Genomic DNA, 16,068 nt, shown 5'->3' on the forward strand with positions numbered 1-16,068 from the left:
CCCTCTACCAGTGGTATCACAGATTCAGTTCAGGTTCTAACTCTCTCTCCTAATAAGGAGATGTGTCTTGCTTTCCTTAAGAGCAAAGACTGTATTTTGTTTTTGTATACCCAATATATCTAAATGCTTATCAATTAATTGATTGAGACCATGGCAGATGGCAGATGGGTTACCTGAAGTCACAGAATTTCCTTTTGTTTTCTGTTGTTTATATGGAGCCCTTATTTGTCAGCCCCACCCCTGTATTGATAGAGGCAACCGAATTAACTTTTTGCTTTGATTTCTCCAATTAGGAAGTTTGTAACTTATGCCAAGCTAAATGTAAGAATAAAGTTGACTAATGAAATCATAGCCTTAAAAAATGGAATTTGTTTATATTAACATTCTTATACCTTGAGTTAAAATATGACATTGCTTATATTGTAGTGTTAACATAAAATACAGGTTAGGAAGACAGTTACTTTATTCTGATGAATTTGATTAACTTTGCTTTTCTTTGTAGAAAAAAAATATTAATGCCCTTTTATGTTGCGGTTTATAGTAGTCTAAACATTTATATTATCTTTAAATATTCATGGAAACTGTAAAACTCACAGATCAGAAGTATCCTGATTTATCAAGTGAGGAAACAGAGCCTATGGTTTTAAGAACTTGTTCACAGTCATAAGGTTCACAGACATGTATGTCAGAATGCCAGCTCATTTTGGTAGCCAGGATAGAACTATATAAACACTCATTAAAGGAGTACTTGAATTCTGTGTAAGCTGTGGAGCCTAGGCCAGAACTCCAAGTTTGTTTAAGTTCATTGCTTCTTGTTCTAGATCAGATCTGTATCTCAGAAATGTCCATTCCTATTTCTTTTCATTCCATTCTAAATTTTATTATGGCAGGCATACCTAGGGAAAAGCACCTTCGTTATTAGGGAGAAATAATTGACCTGGCATGTATGGCTCCTGCACTAAAGGACTGGCGTTAGGATTTGAAAAAAAGGTTTCATCTGTAATGATGGAAGGAACAGAGAGTCTAACTAGTGATTGTCTTTATGGAACAAAAGGTTGCTTTGCCATGACTCATAAGCGATGCCTTAATGATGAGCCTATTTGTTCTACCAAGATGGTTGTCATTGTAATAATGGATAAAATCTACCTGTCAGATGGGAATATTCTATTGTTTTCATGCAATAAGTTTTATATTTGACATATTCACTATAGAAGTTTGTTTGTTTTTACCAGGTTACGGGAAGTGTCGGAGAAATTGAACAAATATAATTTAAACAGGTAAGACTTTTTAGTTGCTTTTTATATCTAGAAAAATATTTTGTCTCTTTAGTGTCAAAAAACCACAGTAATATGCTTTCTAGGGTTCCCTTAACTTTAATCAGGTCCTATTCTATTATGTTCATGTTATGCCACTTCAAGTTTAGCTAGCAGTTACGAGACATTTGTTATATAGGAATTGATCTTACAAGTTTGCTCGTTTGATTCCGTGGCTGCTGTTTGTACAAGTGAACCCTGTAATGTCATGTGTGTTGACTTTATTATCATTAATAATTAAAAGGGTATCTTAAGTGATATATAAGCATATCTTAATTGATATAGAAATTTTTAGTAATTTTGGATGCCAATTGAAGTCTTTATATTTTTTGTCTACATACTCTTCCCTGTTCTCCCAAGCTTAAAATTTATTTAATATTACATTTGTTTTTTTAATTTTCAGTCACCCTCCATTGAATGTATTGGAACAGGCTACTATTAAACAGTGTGTGGTGGGACCAAATCATGCTGCATTTCTTCTCGAGGTAAATATTAATCTGTTGAAGCAGAATTATTGAAGATAATCTATGTAGTTATTTAATATTATCTCCATGTTACCTAGTAAAAATCAAATTGTCCAGTAAGATGAAGCTTGTCCTGGGTCCTTCATTACTGCTCCCTACACTTTCCTCAATTAAAGACACAAAATTTTAGAGGTGAAAAAGGGCCTGTACATGTTTCTGGTACATCATTTTACAGATGGGGAAACTGAGAGAGGCTGAAAGAGGTTAAATGATTTCCCAAGGTCACATTTTCAGAGCTTCTTATTCCTTGTCTTTTTTTCTTTCTATGAATTTCTACATAACTTAAAGCAATTTGGGATTTTTCTCATTATAAATTGTCATGTCTTAATTATAGAAGATCCTTTGGAGTTAAAGATGTTCTTTTTGGGGGAGTGGGCAGGTATTCTCTCAGAATGCCAGCTCATTTTGGGGGCCAGGATAGAACTGTATAAATGCTTATTGAAGGAATACTTAAATGTTGATACTTCTGTTTTGAATACTTTATTTTTTTTCTCTTATTTTAGGATGGCAGAGTGTGCAGGATTGGTTTTTCAGTTCAGCCAGACAGATTGGAATTGGGTAAACCTGACAATAATGATGGGTAAGGCTATACGTCCTTTCCACTTAATATATGTTTAAACTTCGGGTAACTTATTTTTAATAGCCTTTGGTTTTGTGTCCCCATAACTAAAAGTGAGGCATTATATCTTGACAGGAGCATACTTGAATTGTATTTTTCATTTTTAACAAACTGTTTATTAGTTTTGCATTTAGCATAATAAAGTTAAAATCAGCAGAGAGTCACTTGAATTTAGTTGAAAAAACTTTCTGGATGGAATGCTTTGAAGTTTGTAATAGGCTCTATAATAGACTTTTTTGATATGAGTCTATTTTGGCTAGATTGACTGTGTAGGTCACATTAAAATTTTGCCTTAATGTTTATAACAACAAATAGAACTGATTTGACTATAGTTCTGCTTAAATGAAGCCTAAATTTGGGAGCTTAAAAACTGGTGGGTGATATGTATTATTTTACTGAATATCAGACAATTAACCTTAAATGTTATGTTTAACATTTATTTGTAATTACATTGTTGAACATTTTTACAGTGAGAACAGAATGGATTGCTAATGTGAATAAAACATGTTAGCTCTGTCTTCTAATTTCAAGTTAAAGTTTTAGTATTTTAGTTAGATTAGCATGGAATATTCCCCAAGGGTGTTGCTTAAGCTGGTATGTTACCAGAATAAGTCCCTGAGAATTGAGACCTGGGATTCCAGGTTTTGTTCCTAACCCGTTTGGGATTGTTTTGTGACTGATCTACCATCTTTTATTTTCAGTTCAAAGTTGAGCAGTGGCTCAGGGGCAGGAAGGACATCCAGGCCAGGCAGGACTAGTGACTCCCCATGGTTTCTGTCTGGTTCTGAAACTCTGGGCAGACTGGCAGGCAACACCCTTGGGTAAGTTTTGATAGGATTGAGGCTGCAATTTGTTTGTATCTTAGTCTTGTATGTGTCTATACACATATAAACTGTTTTACCATATGCATAAAGAACACTTATAGTCAGTAATGGTCTAGCTAGGGATTGAGGAAACTTATTGATTAGAGGTCTAGGCAGGGATCTCATGTTTAATTATTCTATATTATTTTGATATAAACTAACATTTACATAGAATTGATATTAATCAGGCTGTTGGTCAATGTTATCATCAGTATCATTAAAACTTTTAAAAAGTATCAATATTTGACTTGATGACGAAGAGGATGATTTTAAGGCATGATGATAAGAAATATATGCCCACTGTTTTAACTTTTTAATGTGGGAATCAAGCCAGTCATTAATTTCTTCTCATTATCCAAGTCTGATAGCCATTTTGGATCAGTCAATTAAGCATTCTAAAATTCTACAGCTAATATTCTGTTATTTGCAAAATTTGAACCACAAGTGAAGTTTTACCTTTGCTCTTTCTCCTTTAACAGATTCACTCCAACCATCAAATTCTATATTGATCTATATTCTTTCTCAAATTCTATAGTAGCTCCCTCTATTTTTATTGAAGGTTTAAACTATAGCCAAAATAACAAATGACCCCAGTATCTTAGCTCTGTCATATAGAAACCATTGTTAATTTTCTTATTAGTAACTTTATTATTTCTACACATTAATCTTTCCCTGTTAGGCCATTTTCATTTGAAACATCTTTCCTTGGTGAAAGACAAAACTATCCAAATTGGAAAATAAAGACAAATGGATTTATAATGAAAATTTTTAATAAATGTACTAAATATTTGCTAAATAAGATCTTTAATGCATTAAAATATTTTAGAATCATAAGAATAATTCTGGAAAACTGAAAAATAAATTCTAAACTTTATAATTTTGTGGCTTTACGATAAACTAATAGTTTTTGTGAGTAGATGAATTCTAGAGGAAATGATTGGAATTACTGGGTGATGAGGAATTTAATGAATTATGAATAAATAGGAAAACAGGAAGAAAAAAGACCTTGATAAAGAATCAGATAAGATTGGACTTAAGATTTGAATGAGATAGGTCAAAGAAAATTGCTTAAATACTTTGGGAAACTGGGATGATGGGCTGAAGAGGTTAAAGTGAGAATATGAAAATAACTCAGCATGGATTGAAAGATGACTAAAACATATGATTGAATGTTGTATTTACCTAGAATGGTAGAAGAAAAGTGAGTATTGATGAATATGTTTAAAACATAGCTAATATAATATGATATTTTGAATGTGGTTTTTCTCCTGCTTAGCACAGTGCCTTACACATAATAGATATAATTTCTTAATGAGAGGCTTTTAAGTTTTGTTTTGGCTTTCTCAGTAATCCTGAATGACTTTAGGTGCACTTTAACTTAAATGAATATGAACTCTTTTACCCATACCTCTTTTTTGAGGAATAAAGCATTTTGTAAGCTTTTGTGAAATTCCTTTTTAATGGTCTTAAGGAAGGCCTAGAAGGTAGAGCATTCTGTAAATATGTTGTGCATGTAAACTCACTTTTAGCAGTATTTGGACACTTGCCTCTTAATTTCTGCCAAAAATTATGAATTGCCACAAATTTTTTTGCATAGGGAAATTGTAAAATTTATCTCCTTGGCATGGTGGCATTTGTCCCCATTTTGCTAATTTAAAAATATAGAAATTTATTGAATAAGATTAAACTTAATGTCTTATTTTCATCGATGCTGTTATGGAAAGACTCAATTGTAGTAGAATTTTACTCTTTTCAAAGAATAGCGCTAGTTTAATAATATAATCATAACTAATATTCAAGTTTTAAGTAAAATCTATATCAGCCCTAACATAGGGTAGGACTAGTTCTGAAGAAATAAAAGTCCTTGGGAGGATTACTTTTTCAAAATTTTGCCTCCACCATAACCCATAGTAAAAATTTTAACCCTTTACAGTGTTGTATTAGTCCAACATTTCTTCTTTTCTTAAATTTGCTAATACAGTTGTAATCATCTAATGGAAAATATTTTTGTATTCTACTTTCCTTTGCTCTGTAGCCTCTTTTCTTACTCTGTCCTCTTATAGTCCCATCTACATCTAAGTGTGATTCTATGATCCAAAGTAGTTCTTACTGCTGGTAATTCACCTGTACAAAGTGCTCAGCTGGTGGTGCAATGGATAGAGTGCTGGGCTTGGAATCGGGAAGATTTAGTTCAAATCCAACTTCAGACACTCGTTATCTGCATGACCCTGGGCAAGTCACATAGCGCTTGCTTCAGTTTTTTCAGCTGTAAAATAGGGATAATAATAACACCTACCCCTCAGGGTTATTGTGAGGATCAATAATCTTTGTAAAATAATATTAGATAATAGACAAATAGATCATTTGTAAAAAAAAAATGTACCTGGGTGTTTCAACAGTCTGGCTAGCAGCTTCTGTAAGATCCACCCATAGCCAGCACCTGGAAAGCTGCCAACAGCACAGGTTCTTTTGATCTGCTTAACTAAGGAAAGCAAGGTTAAGGGGTTGACAAGTTTACTTTAATCCAGCATGCAGACAGCATTCACTTAGTTCAGGGGAAAAATCCAGCACCCTAAACTATAGAACAAAATAAAAACAAATTACAAATATCAACAGACAGACCCAATACAATTCATAGTTACCAACATCTAGGTTCAGCCCAGGAGCTCAGAACAAGGGCTGGCCTAGAGTCACGCGTGCCACCACTGCTGCGGCAAAGAGCTCCAAAGAACAGACAGCCAACCCCCGGTTTTTATATCTTTTTCAGCATCAGCGGTGAGTCACACATGCGACTCACCCACCTGACCTAGAATCATCACAAAGAGGTGGACTCATGTGGTCTAAAAGTTTCTGCTCTCCCAGACATGTAAACTAGGCCCTCCCTGGAGTTAGCCCCACCTTGGGCCCCACTTTAGTTGCCAATCCACACCCACTAAGGTTTTACATCTAATAGGGGTTTGGGCCTGGGGCTTAGCACCTAGTAAGTCTCAATGAATTACTCAAAGGGAACAAAAGCCAAACTATTCAAGGGCACTTGTGGAACTAAGTGCTAAGGAGCCCATTTTTGCTTACCAACACACTGGGACGTAGTAGGTGCAATATAAATACTCCCTTGAATTGGAACTTAATTTAGTCCCATAAATGATTAAATTTGGCTTTTGTGGAATTGCAATACTATTGCATTGATGATGAAATTGTTTATGTTACAATTGATAATTATATAGGGAAACCAAGAAAATGTGTATAATTATAATAAATATATATTGTTATAGTCATTTCTTATCTCAGAAAGTTGTCTCTCTGTAAATAACTTTAGAGAAATATACTTTTACATACGGGAACTAGGAAAATTCAAGAAAGTGCTTTGACAGCTTTCAAGTGATATATGAATGTTAGCTCTTGGCCTTGTTATTGTGACATTAATCACTACCACCTTCTACTACAAATCATTTAACCAACAAACGCTTCCTAAGGGGTAGCCTTGTGTCAGGCACTATACTAGTTGCTGAGTATACAAAGCTAATTCTTTAGAAGCATTTATATTTTTTTGTGGAGACAATTTGCATATAAATACATATTAAGAAAATAAATACAAGGCCTACCTGAAGTGTTCAGCCTGGGTACTTCTGTCTTGAGGTTCAAAAGATAAGTAGAATGATCTCATTGATTCAAGAACTTGGACCTCCTTACTATCATTCTGTGTCCAGTGATGACATGAGAGAGTCATAGGAGAGATGGATGATGTCGAAGCAATATCAGAGCATTCATATAATTTCAAAGATGAGATTGAGTGGGTTTTGTCTATCAATAATTCTCTTATCATGGATAGTTGCTGTTTTGATGGGTTATTTTTATGTCTGCCTAAGTAATAAAAAGTTACATGTTTTCTTGTAACCTTTCAGTTGTTTTTCCTCTTATTCAGAGAGACTAACAAATTGTGCTATAAACTTAGAGCTGTTTATAGTATTTATAGGTGGAAAGGATCTTAGAGGTCGCATAGTCTTCATTTCTTCATTACACAAGAGAGTATGCTGAGGTGCTGCCACTTGCCCATAGGCAGGAGGTGGTAGAACTGGCACCTCAGCTTTCATTCTTGGGATGTAGAGTCAGTGCTTTCCCTCACTTTATCTTGCTGCTTCCCTAGGAAAATCTTATTTTATGTAGCAAATTGTCATTAAGTACCTGCTCCATGAAACGTGCAGAGGAAACACAAATTTAAGATGGATGATCTCAGTTCTCAAGAAGCTTATTTAGTAGCTGACAATTATGTGACTTGTCATTTCATAGTTTATAAAGTATTATCATCCTCAGTATGTTATAAGCTTATGAGGCATATATAATACTATAAGCATCCATGAATTGGAGAGGATGAAAGAAAGATGTTGCTTTAGGAGGAAGCAGTGCAGTGACTCCCCCTACCCCACTCCCCAAAAACAAGACAAAACAGACTTCGAGCACTAGACTAAATCCTGATTTGGGAAATTCAAGAAGATACAGTGAGTCATTTTCCCAGCCTCAGTCAGCATAGGGAGTCAAATAGGGAAGTCTGCAAACATGGATGGGCCATGGTGCAGAACACATCATGTGTACAGCATACCAACATTCAAGGAGAGGCTGAGAACCAGGGCACGGAGTCCTAGACCCACATCAGGGCACTGCTGTGGGGACAGGTGCAAACTGCCCAGTATAGTTCTGTGTCATAGATCCAGGGCACATTGACAAAGGGACCTGTGCTCCCACGCCCCCAACTCATCTCAGGCCCTAGAGGTTGTACTGTGAGAAGAATATCAAAAGCAGGCAGTGTGGCCCACTCCTCAAGATTAGACTGAAGTATTAATTACAGCCACCAGCCCAATCTGAAACTCGTAGAGAAATAACCAGGCAGGAATCTCAGACAAAAGGAGAGCTTGTAGTTCTGTCACTGAACCAAAACTTTCCAGCTGGCTGAGAGTGGCTGAGTCCAGCAGCAACTACTATTGCTTAGACCCAAATTCAAGTCAGTAAGTCACAGAGCTCAGAACAAGGTGGGGGGTGAGGGGTAGGGGGAGGGACAATCTGACTTTACCCTGAATCAAACCTCTTTGGGAGTGCTGAAATATCAAGTCCAAAAGTCAAGAAGTGGACTGAAAGATTGAGCAAACAAAAAAAAGAATTGTGTCATAAAAAGCTGTTCTGGTGGTAGAGATGCTCAAGACACAAAGTTGGAAGAAAATGGTTTCAGAACATCTACAAGCAAAAACTATAAGTTATCTCATAGGAAAAGCAACAGACATGGAAAATAGATCAAGGAGAAAAATTTAAGAATCATTGGATTACCTGAGTTTCATGACCAAAAGAGCCTAGACATCATATTTAATGAAGAAATCTTTAAAGAAGACTTCTCAGATCTCTTAGAACCATAGGGCTAAGTAGAAATAGAAGGAATCCCCCATTTACATCCTTAAAAGAAATACCCAAATGGAAAACTCCCAATAACGTGTTGGCTAACGTCCAGAGCTTTGAACTCATGGAAAAAATACTGAAAGTAGCCAGAAGGAAAGAATTTAAGTACTGGTCCATAATCAGGATTGTACATAATTTACTTGCCACCACTGTGAATGAATGGGGAATTTGGATTACCATATTCCAGAAAGTAAAGGATATAGTTAGTCTTATAGCCAAGAATTACTTCCTCAGCAAAGCTGAGCATAATTCTGCAGCTGAGAAAATGGACCTTTAATGAAATAGAAGACTTCCAAGCATTCCTGATGAAAAGACCAGAGAGCTATGTAGAAACTCTGAAGTTCAAACATAGGAGTTAAGAGACGATACAGAAATAGGATGAAATTATGAAAGATATGGTTTCATACAAAAGTAGGAAAACATATTCGAAGTGGTGCAGAGTGAACAGAAACTGAACAATCTATACAGAGAACAATATTGTAGAATTTTTGTTCAGTTTTGTCCAACTCTTTGTGACCCCATTTGAGGATATTCTTGGCAAAAATACTGGAGTGGTTTACCATTTCCTTCTACGGCTCATTTTACAGGTGAAGAAACTGACGGAAATAGGTGAAGTGATTTGCTCAGGGTTACAGTTAGTAAGTGTCGGAGGCTGGATTTGAACTTCTTGAAGTCTTCCTGACTTCAGACCTGGCACTATATCCACTGCGCCACCTAGCTGTCCATATTGTAGACAGATGGAGAACTTGAAAGAATGAATAATATGATGACCTACTGCGATAGAGGTGGAGGATATAGAGCACAGAATTAGACATAAAATTGTTTGAACATGGCCAATGTGGAATTTTTTTTTCCTTGAGTAGTATGCATGTTTGTAACAAGGGTTTTATTTTTCTTTTGCTGTTGGGGGCAGAGGTATAGGTTGGGGTAAAAATTAAAAGGTCAGATTTTTGATGATTAAAAACAGCATAATTTTTTTTTTTAAAGGTAGTCTTGGATTGCAGGTGATGGAATCACAATTTTGTAGCCTTGGGAACAGACCCAGAAAAATGAAATGATTCCATCAAGGTCGGCTGACTAACCAGAGTGGGAACTTGATCCCAAGTGTTCTTCCTATTGCAATCCTTCTCTCTTATGTTATCCAGAGGAAATTTTATGGAATTTTTGTTGACAAACACATTACCGAAGGAGGCATCTAAATTGGGGCCAGAGAATAGATATCAAAGTTTATGTTTAGTTAATCAGAAAAATACAGTACATAAATTGCCCTCACCTGGTCTGAATTACCTTATATTAGTAGGTAAAATGAGTTGATTGGACTAAGTATTGTTACATCAGAGTACATTAAATTGATATGGTTAATATTAACTTGTTGGTTCTCCTTTTATGAAGAATGAGCATAGGAGCCATAGGATCACAGATTTACTAGAACTGGAAGCTTCCATTGATCCCTAATTATTCTCTGCATTATGAGAAACAATATTCTTTTACTAGGATAAGGTAGAGCAACAAACAGATTGTAATAATCAGAAAAAGAATGTCCTTGTCATTAGTAAAATTTTCTATTAAAAACTCGTAAAATAGTATAGGTAGTTTATAATTAGATGATTAAAATTGCCTTTTATAAACTCCACCAGATTTCCATCAATGATACCTTCAAAGAAAAATAAATTTTAATATGTATGATAGATATGCTGAAAGTGTATGAGTGTCCAGATGATGATTGGATTGTCCCTGGTAGAAGAATAGAGCCTGAGGAAAAGCCTGCTGGCTTTGCAGTAATAAAAGTTTAAGCAGAGCCTAGTGTCAGAGAAAAATTAGACTTCCGGGGTTATTTGAGAATCAAGACTAGAAGCATTACATTTACTATTTATGTTCTTATTGTCACTGAAATATTAGAAGACTGGGAATATTCTGTCATTTAGGAATAAAGGAGGAAGAGAATGGTTCATGTTTGAAGATACCGTTAAAAGTTCTTCAGTGTCATAAATCTGTGTATGTTGAGTATTTAGAAAAATTGAAATTGAGCTGCTCACCAAACAGTGGTTCCCACCCTTCCAGACAGTTCTTTATATATAATTTAATATCACGGGGAGGGAGTGTTTGACATGTCTTTGTTTAAACCCTTTAATTGTCATGCAGCATATATCTAGGCAGTTTTAATATTTTTCAGATGCTTTGAAGTATTTCCCTTTTCCTTTAACAGTGTAAAATATTTCAGTTAAAGCCATATGGATTTTTTTAAAAGATCCCTTTCTGCTCTCTCCCTGTCACCAAACAATTATTATTTTGTTTTTTATACAATTCTTCATTCTAATTTTCAGTATTGGTCAGTGGTGATTGAGAAGATTTTTAGGTATTGATACAAGTTTGCCCTCCAGTTAATTGAGGGTCTGCTGAAGGATTTATCAGGCATAGATAAAACACTTGGCTAACAACATATTTCCTAAGTCATAATCCTTAAGATAGTGTATTAGGAGGGGGGGTAGTTATAAAAACCGATTTATCATACTTGGATTTCTAGTTATATAGTTCCTCTTAGTTTATAAGTAGAAGTGATGCTTTTGAGCATTTAAAGTGCCAGCTGAGAATACCTGAGCTGACAAAGTAGATGTCGGTCAGCTGGTTGGGCAACTGTGAAACCAAGGAAATTTGATTTTGATGCATGAATTTATTCCGTGATCTCAAATCAACGTATTATCTTGCCTTGTTTTACCTCACATGTCTAATTTAAAAATAAAAATAAATCTTTAACCAGTTTTTCTATCTGTGTTAATAATAGGCTACTTTTGCAGGTAACATCTTTTAGCTCCCACTAAAACATTGACTATCAAGTGACAGTTTCGTTTGTGGGATTTTTCTTGACGATGATTGAATAAATGTACAAAAATACAAATTGACATTTAGTACAGCGTAGTATACTCTTTAATACCATGTAGCACATGACATCAGAAGATCAACCCCTCAGGTTGGAAGAGCTTGATGCACTATAGTCCAGGGCTTTTTAAACTTTTTTCTCTTGAGACCCCTTCCCCTTTAGTGTTTTTGGCAGTTATCTTTGGCATTGCGTGGCCTAAGGGCATGCTTAGTGCAAAGGGAGCATGCTTTGTGTTCAGAACCTAGGCTGCAATGAAGTTGCACAATGCAGCATGGGCAAACATTGCCAAAAACACCTCCAATTCATTATGCGTTTGGTTTTGAATTAGTTTTTGGTCATTTCACCTTCAGAAACCTTTTACTGTTGCCAGATTTTTCCGCCACCCCATATGGGGTTGCAACCCATAGTTTAAGAAGCACTGTTATAGCCTGCAAACATTGGGCCCACTAAAGGATTTTGGGTGGCCTGTGAAAAATATAGAGGATGTAAAACAGGCCTCCACAATATAGTCCTTGCGCCCTACTGGCTGTATCTTGTGTAGAACAACAATTGCACTTTTCTGGTTTCATAGGAGTAATGATAAAAATCACAGGTAAAACAAGGCAGAAGGTGCCAAAAGTATATGAAAGTTATTTTATTTTTGGTACTGTTAACTTGTGAGCTGTCATATTACTGGAATGAATGAATTGCATCGATATAACTGTCTTGGCTCAGTGAGTGTAAATAACAATTGTTTCTATTTTGGCCAGAAACCCTGAGGGTCCTCCCTTTCCAGATTGATTTCTTTTATTTTTGACGAGGTAAAAGGGACCATTCTTTGTCTCTTACCTAGCCTTAATCACTAAATGGGCTTTGCGTCAGTCAAACTGAGACCTGGGAAAGACCTTAACTTAGAGACCAAGGTCTCCCACTGCATCTGGGGCTCTCTCCAGTTGTCCTGATCTGTATCTTGCCACTGGACCCAGATGGCTCCAGAGGAGAAAGTGAGGCTGGTGACTTTGTACAGCCCTGCCTCACTTAAATCCAATTAGCTTCCTGATATCGTAGTCCTTTTAAAGAATGAGGGACAAGCAGCAACAACAAATGAAAAGACGATTCAGAGCAGTTGGTTTCATCCTGTATCCAAATGTTATAAGAATCGTATCATTAGATGCTTGGCCGTCTGGAATTAACAGTTAATCACAAACTCGAGCATTGTCATATAGGTAATTACACTTTATCGAACAATATGCATTGCATGAGAATCTTTGAAGAACAGAAATGCTGAGCAAGAGCCTCAAATACTCAATAGTATTTTAAATCAAGAACTGAAAAAGATCAAATGTTTGTGGAATTTTAAAAAGCCTCATTTTGTAGAATGTAAATTTTTCTTTAAAGTAGAGAGTTGCAAGTTAGTAGATGTGGGGAGCACTTTATAACAAATGAAAAATTGACTCACTTCTTTAGGCAGTAAAAGGATTGAATACACAAAAAAGAATAAAGGTGAGGGAGGTGATTATAGTAATTTCAGCCCAACTGAACAAAGTCAGAAATGGACAGAAGTAAAACGCATTTGCTTTCAGTGATAACAAAATACTCACCATAATGAAGAAGTTGAATCCCAGAACTGCCTTAACCAACAAATACATTATTTCTTTGCCAATTAGAGATTCACCAATATAGCCAAGAGCAATATTGTTTTAGTAGGAGCTCTTTTGAGAAAACCTACAAAGAATAAGGTTAACAGAAAGCTGAGGAGTATTGCCCCTACAAACTGCCAACATTGAAAAACTGTTGAGAAAAATGAGTCTACAGATCCTGGCAAGAAATCCAGTTAAGGAAGATCATAGTGAGAGTATTTATAGATGAAAATGGGAATAATAGACTCTTAGTTATATGTGACCCAATAGGCTCTCTCCTCCAACCTGTCAGATAGGTTATCTGTCTTCCACTTGAAGACTTGATTTCAGGGATAATGTACTTCTTGATGTAGTCTATTCTACTTTTGGGCAGCTCTAATCCTTAAAAAATTTGTCTTTACATCAAATATTTGAAAAGTTGTTCTGTTACCTGAAGGTCTTCCCTTCAGGATATACAGATTCCTTGGTACCTTAAATTGATTGTCATATGACATTTAATTTATACCTCCTACTGTCTTGATCACTGTCTTCTGACTATAGTCCTCATCAAAAATGCCTTTACAAAAATGTGATTCTTGTATCGTTGTAATATCATGTTTGTGAGATTAATTTTTACGTAAAATATGCTCCCTAGCTTATGACATGTATTTCAGTAAGTCTCCTGAAGCCCTCGCTTGCCCCCAGAGAATCTTTCTCTTTCATTCAAAATTTTGTGTAAAGCTATGCAGTCTGAAGAGGTTTCTGTCCTGAATGGTTATTTTGACAAAGGGAAAATACACTTCTTTTGTAATTAGCTTTGTTGTAGTAGTCATTTTGAAATTTTGGTTTAGGAACTCAGCATTTAAACTTAGTATCCTGTTGCATTGTAGTTTTAAGAAAATTGCCAATTGCCTTATGTTCCTCGACTGTAAGATGGTAGAAAAACCTATTTTTAACCAAATATTTATAGTAGAAAGTTGGGAAGTTGCAACCTTGATGATTTTGTCAAGATTAGAATTAAGGTAAACTGAGGCAATAAAATTCTGAACTTGTTCAATTTATTGATAAGGCTAGCAGTTATTAGCGGGGGGGGGAGGGTCTTTAGGTCCTCAGCTAAAGACCTCCGGGACCTCAGGGTCCAAAAGACCCTGAATGAAGGCTGATGGAGCATTTTTAGAGACGAAAGGAAGAGCATCCAAAAAAATTGAAGGCAGCATGATAGATGGGGAAAAGATGATTGGTTACAAAGCCTGAAGCGTCATAGACATGGGGGAAAAATTGGATGGAGATGGGGAATGTGGAGCTAGCAACCCCTCCTTCCATCTTGTTGCTAGGAAATTCTGATACAGTCCAAGAATAAATGATGCTATCTAGATAACAATTTCCTCTAACTGGACAAGGACAGCCAATGATACAGAAATAATATTTCTTTTAATTAAAATGATTTATAGGGAAACTGAACTCTTAAACTTAATTCAGAGGAAGACAACTTCTGTGCCTATGAACTTATGAACTTAAAGACAAAAATTGTGACTTAGGCAGTTATACAAAATAGAATTAATAGGATAGAGTCAATGACAAAAATATAGACTCACTGATTTTTTTCAGTTTTAAGGCCAACCTATTCTGTCTACTTACATTTTAAATTTAAAAGTGTTATTTGCTTTTTATGTGAGTATTTGTGCATGCTGAAGCTACCATAATTTAAAATGAAAAAGATTGATTTGTTGTGGCAGATTTGGCTTTTCTTTTGGTTAAAGTAGATGTTAATTTTAGTATAGATTTCTCCTCCTGTCTATGCCTGAACTAGTTCCATGATTTTTTTCAGTTTGCTTTTGTTTGGTAGAAAAGTAAAAATGCTTTTGATGACAGTTGGACATTGAAATAACAGAACAAAAAGTAGAAAACTCATTAGATGAGAAAAGTTTCTAAGCATGTATATGTCTGTCTCATTGTCCTGACAATAAGATTGCCACCTGTTGGTTTGTTAGCAGTGCTGTGTTGTCAAAATTGACTTAAAATAAATAATGGTACTTATAAAAGGTTTTTGATGTTACATTGTAATACTCAGCACTGGGCATCTCTTCTAAAGAACAGTGAAATGAATTGAGATCTGTTCATTGAGGGGCAACTCACAGGCGCATAGAGTGCCGGGGCTGGAGTCAGAAAGACTTATCTCCCTGAGTTTAATTCTGGCCTCAGACACTTAGTAGCTGTGTGACCCCGGGCAAGTCCCTTAACTCTGTTGCCTCAGTTTCCTCCTCTGTCAAATGAGCTGGAGAAGGAAATGGCAAATCACTCCAGTATCTCTGCTAAGAAAACCCCAAATAGGGTCACAAAAGTTGAAGACAACTGAAAAACGACTGAACAGGAAGAAAGTATTGATGACGCAGCTCTAGGAGGCATGGTATAATGGAAAAGAGCACCCAACTTGGAGCAAGGAAATAAGGTTTCAGATTGCTCTCACATTCATTAGCTTTGTAAACTTTAAAACTATGTGAGTGTGAAATATAATGTGTTCCATTCAAGTTGTCCCCAGATGTGTCATCATGGTGTGGAGGTTGTGGAAGGGAATGTCAATAGAATGTAAGTTCTAACATGTCCTATGAAACTGGAAAAAGATTGGAATATGATCTCCATTCGGTTGTTTGATTGTTTTTTAAGACCTAGCAGACATTTATTACCGGATTTGTTTGTTTTCCTGCCATAGCAAGTCTAGAAGGACTGTAGTTTCTGTTGAGGTAGACAGTACTCACCTGTCTCTTCCAATTGTTTTTGAAAGGTTTGATTGACTAGAAGAAAAATATAATAAATTATTATAGTGTTAATAT

The 16,068-nt window shown here is 35.7% G+C and overlaps 1 protein-coding gene across 5 annotated transcripts in view; it reads left to right on the forward strand.

Moving 5' to 3' along the window:
• The window catches only part of UBR5 (ubiquitin protein ligase E3 component n-recognin 5), a 187,746-nt gene that overhangs the window by 53,898 nt on the left and 117,780 nt on the right, over positions 1-16,068 (forward strand). For 4 of the 5 annotated variants that reach the window (XM_036764156.1, XM_036764165.1, XM_036764175.1 and 1 more), the window contains exons 2-5: positions 1,233-1,277; positions 1,717-1,798; positions 2,341-2,417; positions 3,158-3,277. In XM_036764156.1, coding sequence (XP_036620051.1) covers positions 1,233-1,277; positions 1,717-1,798; positions 2,341-2,417; positions 3,158-3,277 — 324 coding nt within the window. The remainder of the gene's footprint in view (positions 1-1,232; positions 1,278-1,716; positions 1,799-2,340; positions 2,418-3,157; positions 3,278-16,068) is intronic. The other variant, XM_036764189.1, reaches the window with a different exon arrangement.

The sequence above is a fragment of the Trichosurus vulpecula genome, chromosome 1, assembly GCF_011100635.1.
Source record: "Trichosurus vulpecula isolate mTriVul1 chromosome 1, mTriVul1.pri, whole genome shotgun sequence".
NCBI lineage: Eukaryota > Metazoa > Chordata > Mammalia > Diprotodontia > Phalangeridae > Trichosurus > Trichosurus vulpecula.